This window comes from Tachypleus tridentatus, chromosome 9 (assembly GCF_004210375.1).
Source record: "Tachypleus tridentatus isolate NWPU-2018 chromosome 9, ASM421037v1, whole genome shotgun sequence".
Lineage (NCBI taxonomy): Eukaryota > Metazoa > Arthropoda > Merostomata > Xiphosura > Limulidae > Tachypleus > Tachypleus tridentatus.
The window spans coordinates 64,289,838-64,315,957 of record NC_134833.1 but is presented as its reverse complement, the minus strand read 5'-3'; the positions used below and the strand labels follow the sequence as shown (position 1 = coordinate 64,315,957).

General features: G+C 35.2%; 1 protein-coding gene across 1 annotated transcript; it reads left to right on the top strand.

Annotated features, from left to right (window-relative positions):
• Positions 1 to 12,116: 12,116 nt before the first annotated feature.
• Positions 12,117 to 24,158, top strand: LOC143227120 (general transcription factor II-I repeat domain-containing protein 2-like). Its single transcript, XM_076458633.1, has 2 exons — positions 12,117 to 12,207; positions 21,958 to 24,158. Exon 2 carries the CDS (start codon positions 22,602 to 22,604, stop codon positions 22,941 to 22,943), a length of 342 nt encoding a protein of 113 aa, XP_076314748.1. The 5' UTR covers positions 12,117 to 12,207; positions 21,958 to 22,601; the 3' UTR covers positions 22,944 to 24,158.
• The last annotated feature ends 1,962 nt before the right edge of the window (positions 24,159 to 26,120 follow it).

Below are 26,120 nucleotides of genomic sequence, written 5' to 3'. Positions count from 1 at the left end.
CTACACTGTATATATTGTTACCGTTTCTCACATCGTCCAGTTTAGCTAATGAATATCCTCTTGAACAGTGAGTTATTTGTGGGAGGTAAAAAAAGAGATAGATTTTGTTTGTTTGTTTTTTAATTTTGCGCAAAGCTACACAAGGACTAACTGTGCTAGTCGTCTCTAATTTAACAGTGTAAGAGTAGAGGGAAGGCAGCTAGTCATCACCACCCACTGTCAACTCTTGAGCTACTCTTTTACCAACGAATAGTACGATTGATCGTCACATTATAGCGCCCCCACGGCTGAAAGGGCGAGCATGTTTGGTGCGACCGGAATTCGAACCCGCGACCCTCACCTTACGACTTGAACGCCTTAACCCATTTGGCCATGCCAGGCAGGTAGATCTAACCTACTATTTTCGCGTATCTTTGAATTTGAGCCACAAAGGACAGATTAAGACGAAAGAAACATCTACAGTTAATTTGATTTCTTATAAAAAATCAGGCCTATTGGTTTCTAATAATTCGTTGACTTTCGACATTTAAACCGTAACTAAGTTTACACCAATCAAGAAATAATGGGTATTGGCTGCTGCATCAGCTTTGAAGTCTTCAGTCTTCTTTCTCCTCCAACCCCCCAAAAAAAAGAAAAAAAGAGTGAGAGACAAAAAACTACACATAAATTGTGTTGAAAATGCTTCTATAAACATATTCTTCTAAAAGAATGTAAGCAAAGTTCCATAGTTTATTTGGCTAGCCGTAATTTAAACAATAAGGTTAAAGTAGTTACGATGATTGGCTATTATTGTTAAGCTCAAAGCTACATAGTGATTCTTCTACGCTGTGTATACCGCAGGAAATCGAACCTGAGATTGTAAGCCTTGTTACTAGTTGTTTTTAGTGATGTTAAATTGTTCCACGTAGATTAAAATGAAGTATAACCACCCCATTCTCACCTCAACCATTAGTACTGATATAGAAAGTTTAATAAAGTAAAATTATAGACATAAATCTACGAGCGAGCGGATCCAAAACTTTGCAATACATTGTTTTTGAATTTCGCGCAAAGCTAGCCGTCTGTAATTTAGCAGTGTAAGACTAGAGGGAAGGCAACTAGTCATCACGACCCACTACCAACTTTTGGGATACTCTTTTACCAACTCATAGTAGGGTTGGCTGTCACATTATAATATCGACACCATGACTGAAAAGGCGAACATGTTTGGGTGATGGGGATTCGAACCCGCGACCCTCAAATTGCAAGTAGAGGGCCCTAACCAAGTTTTCAATCAGAAATTGACAAATTAAAGGGAAAATGAGGGGGAAATTATCTGCAGGTAACATAATAAGAATTATATGTGTTTAGATTTGAGTCACAAAACAATTGGAATTGTTGAGTCAAAAGTGGAACAAATTGTTTGAATTTATTAAGATTACCATGTTAAAACAAATCTTTTAACAATAAAGGTCTCTAAAAGTTGTTATTTATACTGGCGGTGTACGAATGTGTTGCTAATATAAGTATATGCAAATAACTTAAGTTCATTGTTTCTTTGTTTTAGCGCACATGTGCGCTGGCCACGGCGGGTTCGAATCCTTAATCATTAGGCGTTGCACATGTAATACTGACCATTCAGAATACATTCAGCTAGTTGTGAGTTGCTATTAACCCAATTTCATTGTCATTTATTTATTTCTAACGCTAGTAGATAGGAGGCTAAAGGTATATGTAACGTTATATGAAGGTTATATAAATTCTTAGAAGTAATAAAGTACTTACTAAATTTAATTTTCTATCTCTCTCTATATATATATATTTAAATACACAAGTAAAAAAACTCAACCTTTAGCTATTCTAAATTTAGATCTTGAAAAAGCCTTTGACCGCATTAATCATAATTATTTAAAAATATATATTTAGAAAATTTGGATTGGGTGTGAATATTATAAAAGCGACTGAAGCAATGTAGTTGTTCATTGGTTGGTTTCAACTACAGCTATTTCTTTTAAGACGGGTTTAAGGTAAAGAGATCAAATAAGTATTTTTTATTACACTGCAATAGAATCTTTTCTTTGTAATTTTACAAAGAAAATTAGTTCCTTAAGCTCAATATGAAGTCATAATTGTAATGAAATACTTATTTTATCATCTAATGCTGACAATATAAACATTTATATCAAACAGTTGTCAGAATATCATCAAGGAATTAGAAATATATTCGGAATCGATGAAGAAATATTATTTGGTTTATGGTCTAGCGCTCTGAGAACAAGAATATAAAATACACTGGGCTATACCCGGTCGAATCAAGGAATTAGAAATATTTGGAGTATATTTAGGAAATTCTTTGGTGTGGATTCAGACAAACTAGGATGAACTGAAAGAGAAATGTAGTAGCGTTTTCAACCTTTTTATCATTAAAATAAAAAAATATTAATTATTAATCAAATTATTATTAGTATTATATAGATACTATATAATACTAGATAACAGATTTTAGGTGTTAGAACCACCTAATTTTCAAAATACTTTCATACAATTTGTTCGAATTAAGTTCATTGGGGTAATAGAAATACTTTACCTTTTGAAGAAGGTGGATTAAATCGTACATCCCTGAATGATAAACTGTTTTTACGTTTCGTTACTTCGAACGTGTGTTGCATAAACTCACCAGTTCACCCATCCAAATTACAATTTTTAAAAGGGCGTATCATATCCATGTTTTGGTTTTCTAACAGTTCTTTTAATGGATAATATGGAACCACGAGGAAAGTTAGGAATGTTTTTTTAAAAACCAATCTGGCCAAGCACTTCTAAAGAGCCTCTTTTGTTAATTTCTTATTTATTAGATAGAAAACAGGGAATCCATGTTGTTATTTTTACTGGTTGGTAAATCAGATGAAACCAGTATAAGACATTTTAGATAACGAAATAACTAAATAGGAAAACATAAGGTTAATATCTTTATCACAATTATATAATGATGAAAACGAAAAGCGCTTGAAATGTTTATTAACTGTGATTACAATAAAGTTTTTATCTTATAGGATTAACTAGTAACAACGAAAAGTTAACTAACAACAAACAAGCTAATACATCTAGTTTAGAATCACCAGTAGCAGAAGAGGACATTAAAACATTGTACAGAAACTCAGTAAAAGAAAATAAAATAATTTTGGAAAGCTACCATCCTAAATTATTAAAAAGAATATGGAAAACAATATACAAAAGTAGGGCTAAAAAACGTGATACAGATATATAGTGGAGACTTATAATGTACTATCTAACCATACTAAATGTAAATGAAAACGAATTATGTTTATGCTGTAACAGGTAACAAATGGAATATGTATTTCAGGTGTATTACAAACGAACTTTTATTACACATGAATTCTAAGATAAGTTCAAAAATTTTGAGAAGAACAAGTGAATCGTACGATTATTGGAATTTACACTCTTATAAAAGTTGTAATAATTTTAAATTAATTAAGGTGTGTACTTTCATCATTATTTTAGGAAAGAGGACTACATACAGTTACTGGTGGAGTTACATAAACAATCAACATATTCCTTATGTTAAAACAACTGAAGAGAAATTATCATGTTATTTCACTAGCTGATTGAAGTCATGAATTACATCAGAAAGTATGTGGTCAGAACGAAATACTGAATTAGAATTATTTAAAAAAATTAGATTCTAGAATGCTGGTGGTTTATTATAAATCGAAATATTGTGAAATTTCCTATTTTTGAATAATTTATTATTTTTTCTTTCCTGTGTGATATACATGTGTATTTTTATTTTAAATAATTATTGTATAATATAATGTATTAAGTCAATAGTAGTTGATGATATGATTAAAACTTATAATGCAACAGATTGAATGTTTTAATAAAACGATTCAAAATCAATTCAACATTTTCCAGCTATTACTTCTAGGGTTGTTGATTATAGTTAAAGGAAATCCTTATATTAAGACATTATCCATGTAGTGGTAGTATGCAGTAATTACTTACAGATGTTACGGGTAAGAGTGATAAATTATTCATTTAAATGGACAGTTGTTTTTATTTACTTGTAAAAACTGGTTCTTTAGTATCAAACTTGTAAAAATTAGTTGTTTTAATAAAAAGGTATCAAAAAGTGTTTATCTATAATAGTCACTGAACTGGGTTTCAGGTAATTTATCAATAAGGTTGTAGTACTAAAATTCGGGGTTCGATTCCTGCAGCGGTCACTGTGCTTCTTGGCACTTAAAATAAATAAACTTTTCGTTGAAGAGTAATGATCAATAAATCATCGAAATATTATATTATATTTAACTGTTAAAAGGTGTGTGAGGGTCGAAATACCGTATTTGTAAGGTCTCTGGAATAACGTGTTATCAGTGATTTGGCAGGAAGGAAAAAAGGACACCTAGTCGGCGCCAACTTTCTACAAAATAACATTTAAAAAATCCCAGAATAATATCATACAGAGACGAAGTTAAATTTCCATTAGCACCTTAGCAAAAATGTCAGAGAGATATGCTGGCTCTCAGAGTATAAAGATCGAGTATGTGGAAAAGTTTTTTGTTTTGCTTTTAATAGCGCCCTCCTTTCTAACGATGCGTTGAGTTAAGCCCCTCCCGGTACCTTGAGTAATCGGATATCTTATCTATGTATATACTATACATGTCTTTATCCATCATAATTCTTGGTACTATATTAATTAATAGTAGTAATATATTCTTCAAAACAAGAAACGCAAAAGGGATTTTTTTTTTATTTTAAAGAGAAATATATGTAATAACGTTACAAGCTCAGAGTATGTGATGTTACACGTGTTAAGGCACTGATTGCCAGACCAAAATGACAATAAAAGTTGTGCACTTTGAAAACGGAGGAAAACATCGGATTTTTCGCCAAAACGCATGCGTGTCCAATAAATTTGTTTGAGAGATCTGCATGTTCTGCAAGTGCAACATGTGCAAAATCCCTATAAAAGTGACGGGTTCTCGGTTTCCATAGCTCAGTGTTAAGCCACCGACACGCAATACAGTTACGCCAAGACTGATTGAACGCAACAACGCTGGAAGCAGGCGAATCTCGATCAGATGTTGCCAGAGCTGTGAATGTCCACCAAAGCACCATCACAAGGCTATGGAATCGTCACCAACAACATAGATCAACTCGTGACCGTCCACGATCTGGCAGACCTCGTGTGACCACGCCCGCATAAGATTGCTACATCCGGTTACATCACCTTCGGGATAGGACCACCACTGCGACGTCTACTGCCTCAACCATACCAGGGCTGCGTAGGATTTCTGATCAGACCGTACGCAACCGTCGACGAGATGCAGGAATCCGATCTCGACGTACAGTCAGAGGCGTCATCCTCACCCAGCAACATCGTCAAGCACGGCTGCAGTGGACTCTGGCACATCGGGTATGGCCTCATCGACGATGGAGGCATGTTTGGTTCAGCGTTGAATCACGTTTATGCTTCGTAGGCAGGATGGAAGGACCCGTGTTTACCGTCGCCGAGGTGAACGTTTTGCAGCAAACTGTGTGCAGGATGTTGACAGATATGGTGGTGGCAGCGTTATGATGTGGGCTGCCATCGCCTACAATGCCAGAACAGACCTTTTGCACATTCGAGGGAATCTTACGGCTCAACGATACGTTGACGAGATTCTTAGGCCCCATGTGCAACCCATCATGGTGAACGTCAACGACGTTTTTCAACATGACAACGCCCCTTCTCACACAGCTCGACTCACCACTGTCTTCTTGAGACACCACAACATCAACGTTCTTCCCTGGCCCTTCAGATCACCAGATTTAAACCCCATCAAACATCTTTGGGACGAGTTGGACCGACGTCTGCGACGGCGACAACCTCAACCGCAGACTCTACCTCAGCTTGCAGCAGCTTTGCAGGCTGAGAGGACAGCCATTAATTCGTCATCTCATCGATTCCATGGGCAGGAGATGCCAAGCAGTTATTGATGCTTACGGGGGGCATACTCGTTATTGACGTTGAGTGACGTTAAACTTCACCTAGTGAGCGTGGACTTCGCCTTTGCAGACTTTGGATGTTCAGCAGTGAATGTGCAAAGTTTCACACATGTCATACAGAACTACCCGGAATAAACTTATTAACAATGTGTCTCATATTTTGCCTTTTGCGTTTCTTTTTTTTTGAAGAGTATATTTGTACGGTGGTTTTTCAAAGTTATTTATTTTTAACTTTTTACTTTCATATCATACTTAAATGCTCCTATAGTCATGGTTTGCACACCTTTCGGGAGCGCACCCCATAGTTTGCTCATCACGAATGTAAAATATAGAAGAAAGATGCATTACAAATTATGTAACTGATAATATATTCGTACCAAACCCTCTTTCTGCAGTCCTTACTTTCCACACCCATACACTGAAGTATGCAAAATGCAATTATTTGGGTTTTAATTCGTTTGTCGAATTTGAAGCATAGCGATATGAAAGATTAGAAGGAAAGCAGCCAATCAGCTTAGAAATAACAGACTTTAAGGGAAAGGCAGCCAGTCAGCTTAGAAATGATAGATTAAGGAGAAGGCAGCCAGTTAACTTAAAAATGAAATATTTTAAGGGGATGGCAGCCAATCAATTTAAAAATAAAAGCTTTTAAGGGGAAGACAGCCAGTCATTTTTAAAATGAGTAAACAGAAGGAAGACAAACAATATACACTCGAAAAATGGGAATATTCGCAACTTTGTAACACCTTCGCGGCTGAAAGTTTGTTTTTAAATTTCGCACAAAGCTACTCGAGGGATAGCCATCCCTAATTTAGTAGTGTAAGACTAGTGGGAAGGCAGCTAGTCATCACCACCCACCGCCAACTCTTGGGCTACTCTTTTACCAACGAATAGTGCGATTGATCGTAACATTATAGCGCCCCCACGGCTGAAAGGGCGAGCATGTTTGGCGCGACCGGGATGCGAACCCGCCGCGGCTGAAAGAACCCGAACTTTTAAAAACCCGCAAATTGCGGGTGGAGAACCTTGATAACCAGACGCTAGGCCTTGGGGTTTTCAAGAGATATAGCTAAGCGACAGTTAAAAGGTGTATTTATTCTAATAATTACAATACTTTTAACATACTTCTTATACTTACAACTTTGTTTACTTCATTTTAGCCACGTAGTGAAACTTTTGATTACAGTTTTATACGCGTATCAATAATATCAAATAAATTTGTGTGAAGTTACACGGTGTACAATTTATGTCAAATATGATAATTAATTCTGTGGTTATCAATAATTATATATCCAACTCTTAAGGCCTATTCAGCATGTCACAGGAACTTTGTTTTCTTTTGCGATTACAAAGTGTAGGTCTATGCTGATATAAGTTCCGTTGTATCGTTGCTGTTACCATAGTAATTCCACTAATAAGGTTTACAAATCCTGCCATAAAATCCAGCAGACATCGTAATGTTACAAAATAACTTACACCGACTGAAATACATGAACATAAAAGGGGCCCGGCATGGCCAGGTGGGTTAAGGCGTTCGACTCGTAATCTGAGGGTCGCGGGTTCAAATCCCGGTCGTACCAAAATATGCTCGCCCTTTCAGCCGTGGGGGCGGTATAATGTGACGGTCAATCTCCCTATTCGTTGGTAAAAGGGTAACCCAAGAGTTGGCGGTGGGTGGTGATGACTAGTTGCTTTCCCTCTAGTGTTACACTGCTAAATTAGGGACGGCTAGCACAGATAGCCCTCGAGGAGCTTTTTGCGAAATTCAAAAAACAAACTGAACATAAAAAGTGGTCGGGTATTCGGGCTTAGCCAACTATTGGCTTTATACCTTATTGATTGATATCTAATACACTTTATAAGTTTACATATAGGATTAGCAAATGAAAGAAAATTATCAAGAAATAGTGTTTATTTTTGAAGTACATTTATGAGTCATCAAATTGGGAAATATGTTCAGCTTATAATTTAAAAAAATTACGCAAATGTCTGACACAAACACACCAAACTTTTAAACATGTTTCGATATCTATCTGCAAAGTTTATAAAATATGTTTACAGGTTTTTACGTAAACCATCAGTTGTGTAATAAAGAACTTTTATTTAATTTTCAACTGTTATCTGAATTTTCATATTTATGATATTTTGTTTAATAAGCCTATTCCTCTATTGGTTTGTGTGACAGACCATGAATTCAAAGATCCCTGGTTCACGCCCCCTTACCGTAATTTCGCACAAAGCCGCACACCCACACAACCTGCGTTAGCAGTCCATTATTTTGAAGAGATAAATTAGAGGTGAGATATCTAGTTAATTCTACCTATCGTCAACTATTAGGGTTTTCTTTATCTATGAATAATGGGATTGATCACTACGTTATAATGTCCCCATGGCTGAAAGAATGATCATATTCAGTGATGAGATTCAAACTCGCAATCTAACCACCAGGCTCATACTTTTTTCGTGTTTTATCTTTCGCTATATTTTTAATTTGACGTAACATACTCTGACTAGCTGTAAAGTTTGGTTATGCTACTCTGTAATAATGATTCCAATGAATTAAAGTGTGATGGCCGGTAGAAGGCCCAGTACTTAAAATACTGGAAGGTCCAAGGATCGAGACGCGATGGCCTTTAGCATTCTACATATTTTCATCTAAAGACACACCATAAAAATGTCAGTCACTTCCAGAAGCCAAACAAATCCCTTTTGCGTTGGATGCCGCTGACTGCCAGCATTTCCTCTGGCCAGCAGTTCGAAATTAAATTCCCTATACTCGAACGTTAGGGTTCTGAAACCTTTCCGTTTAGCTACATGTACGTACATGATTGGTCCAGCTGTAAGTGTATTGATATTATTCCCAGCCGTACTTTAGGCAACTACTGTGTTTTGATTCGTGGTTGAATCATATCGATGACATAGATGGAAATTTCTTTCCTTGAGTTGGAACTATTTTTTTATGCGTGGGTTCTTATGAAGTGCGTACCTTAATGTTCTGTGTAATTTTAAGGTCACGATGAAACAAGTAAACAGTATCTGACACAATATTATTACACTAGTTTTAACGAATTTATTTATATCTCAGTAATTAAGCTTTCTGTGCATCACTGACGGGAACAAAAATGTAGATTATATATATACACACATACATATGTATAAAACACCATCTTTTTTAAGGTTTTAACAAATAGTTAGGTACATTAACACAAACTATTATCGTTTTAGTCATTTCCTTCTGACAGTTCCCTGCTAGTACAGAGGTAAGTCTACGAATTTACAACGCTAAAATCAAGGGTTCAATTTCCCTCGGTGGGCTAAGCAGATAGCCCGATGTAGCTTGGCTATAATAAAACAACATACAATTCTTTTGATAGAGTAACGTGGTGTAGTGGTTAGTAGAGATGTCAAGACATGAAGATAGCGTAAACCGTAACACCACGGTTAAGTGCGATCTAGTAAATTTTATTTTTTCTCATACATATGTCCTGTTTAAGACTCAGATGTCACTACAATGTCCAATTGTCACGAGGTAGCATGTTTTCTACATACAACCATATCTTTTGTATTGAAGGAGTGACGACAACCAAAGGGGCTTTCTAAAGGTAGACATGTTTCGTCCATTGAGATGTTATCTCGAATGTCTGATCAAGAAAAGTAAATAGAATCATAAGGTTTTGTGCTAAAACAGTCTGAATGTTCAGTTATAACGCTGGATGCACTCTCGTCTGATGGACTAGGCCTAACTACAACTATGATTACAGCAATAGGAGTTTTGTTAATACCGAAAACATTATTCAGGGACTTTAAACGTTAGAAGTCTGGTCTACTTACTAACTGGTGGAGAAGTGACTATATGGAAAATAATTGCGGAAATGCGCCCCTCAAACAGAAATATAAGAATATGGGGGGAGATGCAAAACTAACAACAAGAGTTCACAATATCTGTGTTTCAACTTACACATCGAAGTCACACTTTCAACGAGAACTGGGCAATACCGGGTCTATACAGGGGTCTCACAACGATGAACGAAAAAAAAAAAAAAGAGAGAGAGAGAGAAAAAAGGACATTTTACACCCAGATCTTAACACCAGAAGGAGCTGTATCACTTGTAGTAATTAGTGTGTGACGAAATAAACTTTTATAATCTAAATAGACGAAGACGTATTGTTTAGTTTGTGGGCTATGAAGGTAAAACACAATGAGACAGAAGTCCGATAGAGATGATTTGGTGTTAATATATTTTAAACGAGGCCTCGCTGCCAGCTTCTCCTCATTTCATTTTCGAACCTCCTTCTGTCGTCTTTCTTCATAAAAAGCATGTGTCTCTTTTTTTTTCTTTTTCTAAGACTCCTTGCTCAAAATATTGCCTTGCTGGTTTTCGAATCGGAACATTCGATTCACTTTTAAGGAATCGATAAAAATTCTATTACATTTGTCTTTTGGTGCGTGAAGCAATTATTTCTTATACTTAGAAGAATTTTCAGTCAATTCTTCTTAAGTATAGTTGTTTGTTTTTGTTTTGTTTTTATGCTTGTCACTTCAGAACACATGTCTGCTGACCAAGACAGAAACGGTCACTAATAAATTTATTTCGGTCTGGCATGACCAAGTAGTTCGGGCGAATCCCCGCCATATCACACATGATCGTCCTTGCAGCCGTGGGGGCGTTATTATATGGTCGTCAATCCCACTATTCGTTGGTAAAATAGCATTCCAAGAGTTCATGGTGAGTGATGTTGACAAGTTTATTTTTGTTATTTTTAACATAGTATTCTGAAATACACTTCGGCTACCTATAAAAACTGTCAAATGGGAACACAGTATTGTATTTTAATCTTTAAAATTTATAATCGACAATTTTGTTTATCTGTGGATCATGTTTTTGTAATAATGGTCGGTTAATATTGTGTATAACTAGTTAAAAATACTTAGTTGTTGTAACTTTGATATTGTGTCCTCGCACAAAAACAATAAATTTATATATAAAATCTTATTACACAAAAACATAACTATAAATATATGTATATAAAATCTTATTACATAAAAACATAATTATAAATATATGTATATAAAATCTTATTACATAAAAACATAACTATAAATATATGTATACAAAATCTTATAACATAAAAACATAACAATAAATTTACATATAAAATCTTATAGCATAAAAACATAACTATAAATTTATATATAAAATCTTAAAACATAAAAACAAAATTATAAATTAATATGTAAAATGTTATAGGATAAAAACACTAATAAATATATGTTTTGTTTGTTTTGGAATTTCGCACAAAGCTACTCGAGGGCTATCTCTGCTAGCCATCCCTAATGTAGCAGTGTAAGACTAGAGGGAAGGCAGCTAATCATCACCACCCACCGCCAACTCTTGGGCCACTCTTGTACCAACGAATAGTGCGATTGACCGTCACATTATAACGCCCCCACGGCTGGGAGGGCGAGCATGTTTAGCGCGACGCGGGCTCTAACCCGCGACCCTCAGATTACAAGTCGCACGCCTTACGCGCTCGGCCATGCCAGGCCCAATAAATATATGTATGTAAAATGTTATAACATAAAAACATAACTATAAATTTACATATAAAATCTTAAAACATAAAAACAAAATTATAAATTTATATGTAAAATGTTATAGGATAAAAGATACTAATAAATATATGTAAGTAAAATCTTATTACATAAAACATAACTATAAATATATGTATATAAAATCTTTTTACATGAAAACATAACTATAAATATATGTATATAAAATCTTTTTACATGAAAACATAACTATAAATATATGTATATAAAATCTTTTTACATAAAAACATAACTATAAATTTATATATAAATCTTATAACATAAAATATAACTATAAATTTATATGCAAAACCATATAACATAAAAACATGACTACACATCTATATATAAAAACTTATAACATAAAAAAATCTATAAATCTCTATATAATATCTTATGATTCTCACTCTTCTACTCTCAAATTAGAGATATTTTATTAAACTTCGCGCGACATTATGGTTGGCTATAGGGTGTTTAGATATTTCTGAAACTCATATATTACGTATTACGAGGCTATAAAGCCAACATTGATGTGACGTATCATGCCAGCATCGGCAACGAATTGTTTGCTCCTTGGCGTCAAGCTAAGGGCAAACGGCTAAGTGACTATTTGTCTGCAGAGAAGAAAGGTAAGAATTTCAATAAAAATCAATCAATACTTCTTTGAATTCTTAGATTATCCCTCCTACTACACTCTATATTTAGTTTTTGGTCACAACGTACTTCAATTGTATATTATAGCTGATTGTAAGCATGACGTTTGCGACACACCCATAAAGTTTACCCTTTAAAATTATTTTTCTGATTAGTTTCTTAACTGCTTTCAGACGTAGAACCTTGCATTTCAATGTATAAACAATGTTACTATCTCTCAGAAAGATAAGTGAGTCTCATTTTTGAATAACAAAGTAACAAAACGAAATGATAGAAAATAGTATCAGATGAGAAAATATTTCTCCTGCACCTCCTCGATGGCTCATCGACAAGTATGACAGGTATCGTGTTAAATATTCATTGTGTAATTTTGTGCTTCACAAAGAAATAAAAAAAACCAAAGCACTAAAAGAGAGATCTTGAAATACCTGAAAGGTGGCTGAAGGCCGCCTGGAGATATTACCTGTTTTAACCATTCGTACCATCATAGAGTAGGGTGCTGTTTCTCAATTAGTCAGTAAACACTAAAATGACGTCACATAAGGAACGCTTAACTGTGCAATTCTTACTGTCAAGACGTCAGCAAAATGCGTGCATACCGGGAATCAGGAGATTAATTATGCACCCTGTAAGCTATAACACAGCATAACATATGAACTTCAAAAGAAGGAAATAAACAATATACTTGTTACTCACAATTTTAGTTGTATTTAATCTTGAAACAGAACACTTTTTGGGAACCAGCGAAAGTGAATCTATATTTAGAACGTATATTTTTCATTCGTATGTTTTATACTGCAACTCGATATGTCAGTTACTTCTGTTAAGCATTTAGGTTTCTTAATTATTTGTAAACAATTTCTTTAAAGTTTGTTTGTTTTTTTAATTTCGCGAGGACTATCTGCGCTAGCCGTCCCTAATTTAGCAGTGTAACACTAGAGGGAAGGCAGCTAGTCATCACCACCCACCGCTAATTGTTGGGCTACTCTTTTACCAACGAATAGTGGGATTGACTGTAACATTATAACGCCCCCACGGCTGAAAGGGCGAGCATGTTTTGTGTGACGGGAATTCGAACCCGCGACCCTCAGATTATTAGTCGAGCGCCTTAACTACCTGGTCGTGCCGGGCCTCTTTATAAGGATATCATCCCCCCTTTCAGTGGTACAGCAGTATGTCTGCAGACTTACAACGCTAAAATCCAGGTTTCGATACCCGTGGTGGGCAGAGCACGGATAGCCCATTGCGTATCTTTGTGCTTAATTACAAGCAAACAAATTATAAGGATATTCGTGGCTGTCAGTTATTCACAAGGCAACATTTTGACTTTTTAGACTAGTCCACTCCCACCCCTCAAGTGACACAGCCTGTGGACTTATATAATGCTAAAAAATAGACCATTATATAGCTTTTTGCTTAACTACAAACAAACAAAAGCCTTTAGTGAGTAGTTGACTAACTTTTTCTTCGTGAAAATAATTTAACAAGCATAACTTTTCATAAATATTGATAAGCGGTCTCATTCGTGCACTCTCTTTGTTTTACGATATCAACTAAACATATAATATTATTTTTGAACTCTTGTGATATGCATTTTTAAAATAACAAACTTTTTATAAATAATACTTTCACAACGTTAACTTAAACGCAAGAGAACAGAATGTTGTAGTTTGTTTACATTCACAGTGTGTTGTTATGGTACAGTGGATTTTCCTTAAATGCCATGTTATATGCAGCACAAAATGCAAGTCGTCACGCATTTGATTACATTTACCCCTAATGCTAAATAACTACATATAAATCGATATTATGTAAAAAATAATAGCCATGAATGGCATTATCTGTATATATATGTCAGGTCATCCCTTAAGTAATGTGCGATTTTAGGTTCAGAAAAAGAGAGGATTTCAAACGCTTTTAAATGTTATTTAATCAATAATGTATGTTCCATTCTTATTACTTACTTCCTGTCAATGAATCATATGCTTCTGAATGCTATTTTTGTAAACTTCTTGGGGTTTGGAGGAAAAGAATGTAAAGAGGTTAGTTTGACATGTTCATGTGTTCCAATTTTTTTTTCCATCAAGATAGTTCTGCAAACTTCGAAATAGACAATAATCAGATGGGGCACGGTCTAGAGAATATGAAGGATGTGGACGTATTTCCCCAGTCTAGCTCTTCAATCTTTGCAGATGTGATCCTTGCTGTATGGGGCTGTGTTTTATTTTGGTGTAACACAACACATTTACGATTGATCAAAGCAGGCCTCTTTTTCTTTCAGTGCAACATTCAAGCGCTCTAACTGTTGTCAACAGAAGTCAAATGTGATCATTACATTGAGTGGCAGCAACTCAAAGTGGATCACACCAACAATATCCCACCAAACGCTTAACAAGACTTTCCTAGGGTGGTGAGCTGTGCTTTAGCCAGCTTATCTGCACTGAGCGCTTAACATTTTTATAAAATATCCATTTTTCGTCTCCAGTCACTAACCTGTCCAAAAAAGGCGAGTTACATTCACGAGAGTGCAGAGAAGTGTGAATGCCCACTCTTGTTCTAAGGTTGGCATTTGTGTGTATGTGTGTTTTCATTTAGCAAAGCCATCTTGGGCTATCTGTTGAGTCGACCGAGGGGAATCGAACCCCTGATTTTAGCGTTGTAAATCCGTAGACTTACCACTGTATTAGTGGGGGACTGGCTTCTGTCAAGTCATGGGAGACCCATTTTCCAAGTTTTGACACCTTTCCAAGCTGTTGCAGATGACAGTGAAATGTTGAATGGGTTGAATTAAGCTTGTGTGCTAGTTCTGCAACTGTTACAACACAATCTTCATCAAGTGCAGCCAGAAGCAAGTCATCATTAAACTCAACAGGACGACCTGAAGTGGCGCATCACTTAAGCTATAATCATCTGATCTGAACTATTGAAACCATCTTCGACATTTTCTTTCACTGAGAGACTCCGCACCATAAACACCTTTAACGTTTCGTGTAGTTTCTGCTACACTATCGCCTTTTTTGAACTCGTAAAGCATTAAATGCTTAATGTGGTCCTCAGACACATCCTTCTTCATAACAGTGGTGACGAGGAAACCCACTTGAAGAGAAAAATATATATGTAAAAACAGCTGGTTTGGGTTGATAATTTTTTTAATGCAGAGGAGCGAACAAAAAAATACTCAACCCAACCAGCCGTTTTTACATATATATTCTTCATCATAACGGTTTATTTGATTAATAATCTGAAAAAAAGTGGAGTTGGGTTAGTTTCTTTTATTTGTTTGGACATTTTTATACACGTCCTACTACACATTTCAGTCATTAAAGCCTTCTACAAAGACAGACATGATGATGCAATTTCTGCACTAAATTTTCAGACAATATTTATGGGATTACCTGATATGATGGGTAAATAAAAATGGAATACAAAGATTATTTTTAGTCTATGTTAAAAGCGTATTTTTTGTTTCTATTGTTGAATAAAAATAACTAAACGTGTGTCTCCCTTTTACATTTTCTGTTTTAAGGTGTTCACTGTTTATTATCAATAGAGAAATACCCTTTCCATTTGAAGGTTAGTGTTTTAAGTAAAATAATATTTACATGTAGTTACGAATTCGTATTATAAAATAATTCGGGGTTCGAGACATGGTACCCTTGAGCACTCTCCTTGCTGTAGGTACTTTGTAAATATGGCAATCAGTCCTTTTATTTTGTTTAAGAGCCCAGACAAAGCCCCTGTTGCTGCGACTGTGGGCCTGGCATGGCCAAGCGCGTAAGGCGTGCGACTCGTAATCCGAGGGTCGCGGGTTCGCGCCCGCGTCGCGCTAAACATGCTCGCCCTCCCAGCCGTGGGGGTGTATAATGTAACGGTCAATCCCACTATTCGTTGGTAAAAGAGTAGCCCAAGAGTTGGCGGTGGGTGGTGATGATTAGCTGCCTTCCCTCTAGTCTTACACTGCTAAATTAGGGACGGCTAGCACAGATAGCCCTCGAGTAGCTTTGTGCGAAATTCCAAAAAACAAACAAACTTGCTGCGACTGCAGCTGGCTGACTCATGTCAGTAGATCAAAATTATGTCTTGGTTGACGATAATACGTAACCAACGTCGTTTGAAAGTTCCCTGGCTTTAAAGGTGACCGTAACATAACTATGTATGGCAAATTTTACAACATATGAAAGAAACAGCTGTTCGTAATGTAAATATTTTAAAAATCAGTTTCGTCAACAAGCATTTTCTTTTAGTTCTATAAACATAATTACTGAACTGCCAGTACACGTAATATTAAATATATAGTTATTACATCAAAGACATGTGAAACGTTGCTACGGGGTCAATAAAGAGTTAGTGGAAGGATTAAAGCCGTGTTCAACGTTTTCTTTCTTTACAGTCAACGGCAACGACGTAATTGGTTTGTTATTCTCACAGTTTATAACGTCATGTAGCTGTAACCTTCTGTGGAGTATCGTGTGTGGACACAACAGCCTTTACTTCTGTTGCTCCAATGTTACCGTTTACATTGAATCTATATGCAAACAAATGTAATGTAAATAAACTTTATATGAACAGTTAATATTGACACTAAAAGAAAGAACTATGCTACAAAAAGCGAGATCAAAAATTTGCGATGTAATATAATGTACTTATACTATAAAATAAGCCTCAGTAAAAACGAAATCACTAAGGTGGGGAATATCTAACGTGTCCTGGTGAATTTATTCTGGTTTTTCAGCGTTGTATGGTTACAAGATTTGTTTTGTATTATAAATATCTTGGTTGGTATAGTACACACTAATCATACGTTTATTTCATACCTTGTTTATATATATGTAGATATGTTATGAACATACCCGCACTTATCCCAAACTCTTCACTTGAATGAGCATCTGATTTGGTTTACCCACATAACTACAGAAGATAAATTTACCACATAATATTAAATGCGTTTTCTCACACTCGATAGTTTGACTTGCGGGATTTTCGAGCTACATTAGTTCTCAGCTAGATCAATATTAAACTGATGAACTTGTACGCTAGATACAAATAATGTGGAATTTGTATGTTAACACATACACACTTATGCTCTTTCATGCCAAAATCCAAGTTTGAATGTCGAGCTGTTCAGCTAGAAAGTGTGGGCGTGTCCCATTGCTATCGTGCCTGGCTTCAGATTAAAAAGTTCAGGGTTTGCTCCACGGTTCAAGTGAAACCACGGCTGTGTTATAAGAGTGACAAAAATATCTTTATTCGGCTCGAAGTCGGACAATGACCTTGTAACCGCAGGTGCTAGTCAGTAGCTCAAAATTTTGGTGGTTATTCCTGATCTCTAGGAAGGTTTTTTGATCTGGTCATTTAATCCACGTAAGCAGGAAAATGTTATTCAGTTTACAAATTATAATTCAGGTATTGATTATTACAAAAATATTATACATGCCAGTTAATACCAATATTTCAATTGAACCAGCGAATGGCTTTATTTATTATTATACGTTATGGATTGGCAATGGTGGCGCTAGGCGATTGCTTGGAACCCCAAAAAGTTCAAGAAGGCCCTTGATTTACAACTGTTTTTTTTTAAGTTATCAGTTTCATCAGAATTTTGGGGTTTTCTGCTTTTAGTATTGTTCTCATTTGAAGATAACATCTTCATTGAATGCGATCCAAAAACACATCACTCAAGCACATATCACACTTTTGTGACATGCGATGCGCATGCTCTGATTGATTGCTGACTGCAGTACAGTTCAGCAGCTCTACTTAACATATCCCTTTAATCAGGTTACATTACAATTGCTTAAAAGGCAGGGTACGTTTCTGAAATAAACCAATCCAGCAAGTGAACCAGATAGTTACAGACCAATCAGCCTAACAAGTTGTATTGGAAAACAGCTAGAAAAAAGTTGTCAGTTTAAGACTTCTGGCTTATCAAAATTTTCGGAAATACAAATTAGGCTTAGTTTAAGAAAAAGATAAACAATAGAGCATTTAGTAAGAGTCATGGCAATGATAGTAGACCGTTTTAACTGAAACTAATACACTGTCGCTTTCTTTCTTTCTCGAGTATGAGAAACTATTCGCCATTGTAGTGCACGTCGGACTAAAATATCGATTGTCACAAATGAAATTATCTCGTGGTATTATCCGCTGGCTCTCCAACTTTCTAGACAACAGGAGAGCTAGAATAAGTGTCGCGCACCTGCTAGAAGTACGTTACCCAGGAGACAGATGTCTCGCAAGGAGAGGTAGTTAGCAGCTTCTATTCATCATGTGTGTGAGTGTAATGCCACTGTCATATACGACAACCATTACAACAACAAATTTATAAACATATTAAATGAAAATTAAAACTACTGCAACAGATGGAGAATCAGAATAAACGCCCCTAAAATACAAATCGTATTATCCACAAAATAAAAAAAAAACAAAACAAATAGCGCAATAGCCCCCTAATTTATACCTTTACGAAACTCTTCCAGGTAGTCACTTCAGCTAAATTCCTGGGTCTAACCTATGATTCCAAACTAAATTAAACTAAGCAAATACATGAAATTAAAAACAAAGTTTGGCAACAACAGGGGCACTACAACCTAAAAACATACTTACAAATGTATAAAACTTATATACGATTTGAATTGAAAACTTAAAAATCTTTAAAACGTCAAGTGGTAGAGTATGCCAACTTAGCATGGTTAAACGTAACCAAATAACACGTACAAATTATACAACATTGAATACTGACCAGAGCACACAGAGCTCCTAGATACACAAACACATTATTACACAAGTACATAAACGTTCCCACGTTGTTAGACAGACATTAAAATAGATCAATATATTAATTCAAATCTCGTAACTAAAATGTATCACTACGATCACTGAAAACCTATCATATGTGATGAAAATAGGTCTAAGCACCTCACATCATAATATCTAGTAAACATTCTATATAACGTATGTCCACTTACCATTGGGCAAACTGGCAGCGAGATAGTGTTAATTTTATTTTAAAAATAGGTTTATTTATGTAAAAATAAGATTAGTGTCATGTGTTTTCAACTGATATTTATTAAAGTGTTTATATGAACAAAATTTTATGTTGACTTTATGAATTAAAAAAAGAATAGAAATGTATATAAAAAAAACTGGATATTATACATTCATGGACTGGCCTGAAGAGGGCCACTCACTATGGGAACGAATTACTGTAAAGTTCATGGAGTGACTACAGAGTGTAATAATGAGTTTTCCAAGCTACTGGACCAAATTCTACTGAAGAATTAACTAGGGCTTCATCCACAACCCTTGCAATCCAAATTAATAGCGAAGGTGAGAGGTAAACGTCAACGGTGTATTTAGTCTTCCCAGGTCACTTGATCAAAGTACAATAAAATGATGACATATCAGTGTGCGAGTAGAAATGACATTTAAATACTTGCGTTAGTATGTGTTATTTTAATTTGGATATTTATTTGCGAGATGACGAATCACATTATTATCTAGAAATTTTGTGTGGTAAGTAGAAAATAAGAACAATACAAATATCAGAAGCAGTGAGTTACTTCACTGGGTCTGGCATGGCCAAGCGCGTAAGGCGTGCGACTCGTAATCTGAGGGTCGCGTGTTCGCGCCCGAGTCGCGCTAAACATGCTCGCCCTCCCAGCCGTGGGGGCGTATAATGTAACGGTCAATCCCACTATTCGTTGGTAAAAGAGTAGCCCAAGAGTTGGCGGTGGGTGGTGATGACTAGCTGCCTTCCCTCTAGTCTTACACTGCTAAATTAGGGACAGCTAGCACGGATAGCCCTCGAGTAGCTTTGTGCGAAATTCCAAAAAACAAACAATACTTCACTGAGTAGTAGTATCAGTTAGACAGTGTGACATATTGCTTCTATGATTCAGTCAGAATTAGAATTAGACAATGAGGTTTAGTATTTCTAGGACTGAAATTTGTAAATAATTTTAATTGTGGGTTAGACCTACCTTAGCTTTCGAAAGTTCTTTCAAACGTTACTTAAAGTGATGTATTTGAAGTTAGGCCTACAAGTAAATGTAATAAACGTTATTCACTTATTGAAGAAATAAATTAATTCGTTATCGTTACAACTGTATATTTTTGGTTTGTTAAGATAATACAGTTAGTATGTTTTAGGGTGGGTAGGTTAGAGGAAATCCCAAAAAATTTCTTGTGTAAAGCTGTCATTGGCGGTAGCTCTTAGTGAATATTTTTATAACAATTAATTGCACAGATAGCCCTCGAGTAAATTTGTGCGAAATTCAAAACAAACAAACTAACAATTAATTTCGTGTTGTTCTTTTAAGTTTGTGTAAAATATGAAAATAATCAATTTAATGTGTTTTATTCTTGTTTGTTGAGTGTCCCCTAATTTGTGTTAATAATGAATGACGTGACAACTTTTGTGCTTTGCTGTTTATTTTTTAATTAATTTGCGAAACGCACTTGAACCTAAGTTTCACATAAGAATGACACATGTCAAGTTGATTTCATTCATTTGTTTCTGTGCTAGATCGTTGTTATAAATATTGACGCACACAACCCTCACGAAAGAATGGTTGTTTGCACAATTCATAAGCCTCTAAAAGAAAGTTTTCAAAAACTCATTTCGCATAATAAATTCTCTGCGTTATGTTATTTTTAATTTTCTGGAAATTTCTTACCTATTTTTTTTTTTTCAATTAATAACCAGAATCTCTTCTCATAGCGAGTATGTAGGTAATGTGTTCAGGACAACTGTGTATCTTCACTGAGATCCACGTGCTACGTTTTACTGTGTTTTTATGATGTCTGTTCACGTAATATTTAGTTTAAAATTTTTTTAAACATTTTCATGATCTTCCCTTTGCTTTATCTTATTTTAATTGTAAAAATTCGCGTTTTTATATACGTGATGGGCAAAGCAAGTGCAATCTGTTGTATCGTTTTGCGCTTAACAACAATAAAAAACAACCAAAATTTTATTATAAAATGTTTTTTCTCTCGTTTCATAGCATTTTCATCCAACCTCTAGTTGAAAATTTGTGTACTTTTTATGTCTATAATAATTATTGTTCTGTACTCTATGCTATATTCTCTACCAGGGACAGCAAAACCGCGGCTCGTGAGCCAACTGCGGTTCTTTGACATATAATGTGCGGCTCGCTGAAATATGTTAGCTGAGCACCTTTTATGCATCATATCGCCCGCTGGTACAGCGGTAAGTCTATGAATTCACAACACTAAAATCAGCGATTCGATTTCCCTCGGTGGACTCAGCAGATAGCTCGATTGACTTTTAAACACACACACACACGCACTCACTTTTACATCACAATTAATATAAAAGGTAAAAAAAAAATTCAAGCTTTATAATTATTTACCGGGTATAAACTGAGAGTCCACTTGATTAAAACGTAAGTTTGATGATCATGGTGAGTAAATGTATTTAATAATTTAAATCCTAATTTTAATGCTAGATTTGAGTCGGGGATTAAATAACTTTCGGATTAACAAAGATTACAGGGTAATTGTGTTGGAGAATCAGTAATCGTACTAGCTGGTTTTGACAATGTTAATTTTAGTGGGCGTGGCTTGGGATCGCGTGATTGTGGCGTGTGTGGCTGTGTTGCGGGTAATGAAATTAGCGGAATGTTAGTGATACTGGGCGCTGTAGAGTTTGGTTGCGTTGTGCGTGTTGAAACTTATTGTTTCTTTTCACTTTAATTTTTGAGAAGTGTCTGTGAAAATTTTGTGAAGGAAGATGGTGTCATCAAATTGTAAGAAGCGAAAGTATGAAGATGAAAACAGAAATTTTAAGCCAGAGTGTGAGGAAGATTTTACATTCGTCGTTAAAGGAGGTAAACCTGCAATGTGTCACTCATTCATTACAAAGCCAGTAACTTGAAATGCCACTATGAAACAAATCACAAAAACTTTTCGTCTGGTTATCCACCTAAATCAGACTTATGGAAAAACAAGTTAACTAAATAGCCAGCAGACACTGTTGACAACGTTCAGCAAGGGAGTTGATACAACGACTGAGGCTAGTTTTGTTATATAATGGAAAATTTCTCGTTCTAAACGCCCATATTCTGATGGTGGATTTGTTAAGAAGAATATAGCTGAAGTTTTTGCAGGGTTAGATCCAAATAACACAAAACTTTAGCGACTAATAGCACAAATACTAACTTCATACCACACTACAAAGAGACGTATCTTCCAGGTCAGTGCTGATGTTTCAGGCAAAATACAAGATGATTTAAAGAATTCCCTTGCATTCAGCTTAGTCCTTGACGAATCTACAGGCATACAAGACAACCCACAACTGGCGATATTTGTTCATTATGTTTCTTCTGATGTAATTGTGAAAGAAGATATGTTAGACTTAGTGGCACTAAAAGAAACAACTCGTGGTGTTGACATTAAAAATGCGCTTGACAGAGCCTTAACAAAGGCTGATATTCCACTGGATAAACTTATCAGTGTTGCAACAGCTGGAGTACCTACAAAGGTGGGGAAAAATGCAGGATTAATTGTACTTATGGAAAGTGATCCCAGCTTTCCAGAATTTCTCCCTGTTCATTGCATTATTCGTCGTGAACATCTGGCAGCCACATACTTCAAGTATGAAGATGTTGTGAAATTTGTTCCTGAAATTGTCAATTTCATACGCTTAAATAGGAAGACCCACCAACAGCTGAAAAATTTTATTGAATAACTGGAACTTGAAGATATACCTAGTAATGTCTCTTTCTACTGCATTGTGAGGTGACTCTCAACCAGTAATGTCTTAAATTGGTTTGTGGATCTAATAGAGCCTGCTATTACTTTTATTGAAGAAAAGAAAAGTGTCTGTCCTCAACTGGGAAATGAATAATGGATGAAAGATCTAATGTAACTTACTGATATAATGAATCATCTACAAACTCTCAACTTGGCACTCCAGAGAAAGGATATGATTGTTTCTGATCTTACTCAGGCAATTTTCAGCTTTCAGAATAAAATAGTCTTTTTTCAAAGAGACATATTGTCAAAAAAAAAACTTCTGTTACTTTCCCAATATCAAAAGGAGAGTAAATACATTCCCTGACATTGAAATAAAATACCACAAATTGGAAGAATACAAAGATAAATTATAAGGACTGCTTGATAATTTCTTAGACAGGTTTGAGGACTTGCTGAAGCTCTTCTTTGCCTTTTTTGTAAATCCATTCATGGTTGATGTGATGGTTGTCCAATTCTCGAACCTTTGGTTACAGAATCATCTGCTGTGGAAATGGAACGAATAGAACTACAGGAGAATCTGGGTCTAAAGGTGATCCATAAATTCCATTCTACAATTGAGTTCTGGAAGCAAGTTCCAGAAATAAAATATCCTGAGCTGAAGAAAATCAGTGTGCGACTCATTTCAATTTTCAACACAACATACTGCTGTGAATCACTGTACTCTGTAATGAAGTTTGTGAAGTCGAAGCATCGTGCAATCCTTACAAATTATCATCTGACTGAGCTAATTCGCACAGCCTTGACAATATATCAGCCGGAATCTCAACGACTCATAATTATGATGGAAACTCGCGAGTCCTCTACTAGCAGTAAATAGGCTGATAGTCGTATCAATATTTGTTGTGTCAGAAAAATATTATGAAAACACTAACATTTTGTAAGGTGGTATGTGATTGAAATACCTCCATTTTTTTTCTCTATGTTTTGACAAGATATTTACTAAGGCAAATAAGTAACATTAAAAATATCTGTTTTTACCCCTTTTATTCTTATTTTTGGCAGTTGCATTTAATGTTAATGAAATGGAAGTTTGCCTATTTTTCTTCGATGTTTCCGTAGTTCATTACCGTAGTAAATGCGCTCAATATAGTTAAAACAATAATCAACCAGGATTTTGAACATATTTGGTATATATATGTGTACTTTGTGATTATTGAAACTAATACAAATTAACAGTTTAAAAACTACATACATTAATAAATATTATTACATACATATATTTATTAATATTTATATAAAATTTATGTAACAAAATATGCATGTAACAATAAAAACGTGTGTAATATTTGTTCAAGTCTTGTGGCTCTCAAACATCTGAAGTTTATTTATGTGGCTCTTACGTTAAGCAAGTTTGGCCATCCCTGTTCTATACCATTGTTATATACATTATACTTGTATAAACGGGTTTTTTTTTAGAATTATTTTGTATTTTATGTTTTGTAATGTTCACTTGTAATTTTACAGTTTTCTTCTATGATAACTATAGTCCAGTCTCTGAATTACAATTCAATTTGACCTGGGATTTCAGGTGGTTAGGGTGCTTGGTTCGTCATCTGAGGGTCACAGGCTCGAATCCTCGTCTCGCCACACATGCTCGCCCCTTTTAGCCGTGAGGGAGTTATAATGTGATGGTCAATCCCACTATTCGTTGGTAAAATAGTAGTCCAAGAGTTGGTTGTGGGTGGTGATGACTAGTTTCCTTCCTTCTAGTCTTACATTGCTAAATTAGGGATGACTAGTGCAGATTGCTCTCATGTTGCTTTGCGCGAGACTTAAAAGCATACAAACTCTTCACGAATCTCACGAAATGCGCTAGAAAATCATAAATCCGATTAACATATCTGAAACTGACATTTCAAACCTTTTTTTCATATAGTAACCGCTCTACAGTTAATCTGAAGGCTTATAACGCCAATAACCGGGTTTCGTTACCGGTGGTGTGCCCAGCACAGGTAGTTTGTTGTGTAAATTTGCACCTAACTACAACCAAACCAACACACAGAAACTCCTTTCAAAGGAACTATTACGTTTACCTCTGATAGTTTCTCAAAACATAAAGTAAATGACCAACTGGTTTGTCCCAGTTATTGCAAAACGGTAAAATGAATATGGTCAACAGGTTAGCCCTAGTTGTTACAAAAATGATAAAATGAATATGGTCAACAGGTTAGCCCTAGCTGTTACAAAAACGGTAACGTGAATATGGTCAACAGGTTAGTCTTAGGTGTAACAAAAATGGTACTGATAAAAGCAGTTTTAAGGTAATTACGCAGAGATATAGAAACAAACTCTAATAAAATCAACCCATAAAACTGTAGAACTGAAAACCTGTTTGTTACTAAGAGCAAAGTTACACATTGTACTATTTGTGGTCTGCCCACATATAGTATCGAAACGAGGCTTTTTCTTTAAATGCAAAACAACGACTTAAACAAAGTTAATGCTAATAAGTTTGTTATAGAATAAAACTATTAAAATGCTTGATTTACTGATATGTATGTATGTATTTCCCCTGTTTCAGGTATTTAAAATAGCTAAGTGTATAATAACGTATAACGAACATCAGCCATCATTGATGTTGTAACAAAAAACAAAATTATGATTATAGTCTGAAGGTAGGTTTCAACGATGCATTTTAGTTTATACTCTAAACCAGGGGTTCCCAAACTTTTTGGACCTGCGGAGCTTCACATCATAAAGAAAAAACATTCCGGAGTCTTAATAAAAAAAAAATAAACTAAAAACAGAAACAGTCGTCACTAGCACCAAATAATTTACTTTAAGCTTTTAGAACATAAATTTATTAAATATATCAATATTTAAAGAAAAATTTTTACTTCTACTTACTTGAGCAAAAGTTTTTGCTGGCAAAATTTATATCAGTAAAAGCACAATGTACTTATTTATATATTCGTGACTCGGATGGGCTTGTTTTTGTTCACAAAGTAGTTCAATATTTGGAGTTACGGTTGTTACCTGTAGGCGCAAATCATCTTCAATATTTAGTATCTTTCTAAGTTTGGTCTTTGTAGCTGTATACAATGAAAATGTTTGCTCACAAAGATATGTTGTTGGAGAACTCATCAAAATTTTCAAAACTCTGTTATTT

Coding starts and splice junctions, on each gene's coding strand:
- LOC143227120 (XM_076458633.1), top strand. CDS start 22,602: ATGTTAGACTTAGTGGCACTAAAAGAAACAACTCGTGGTGTTGACATT.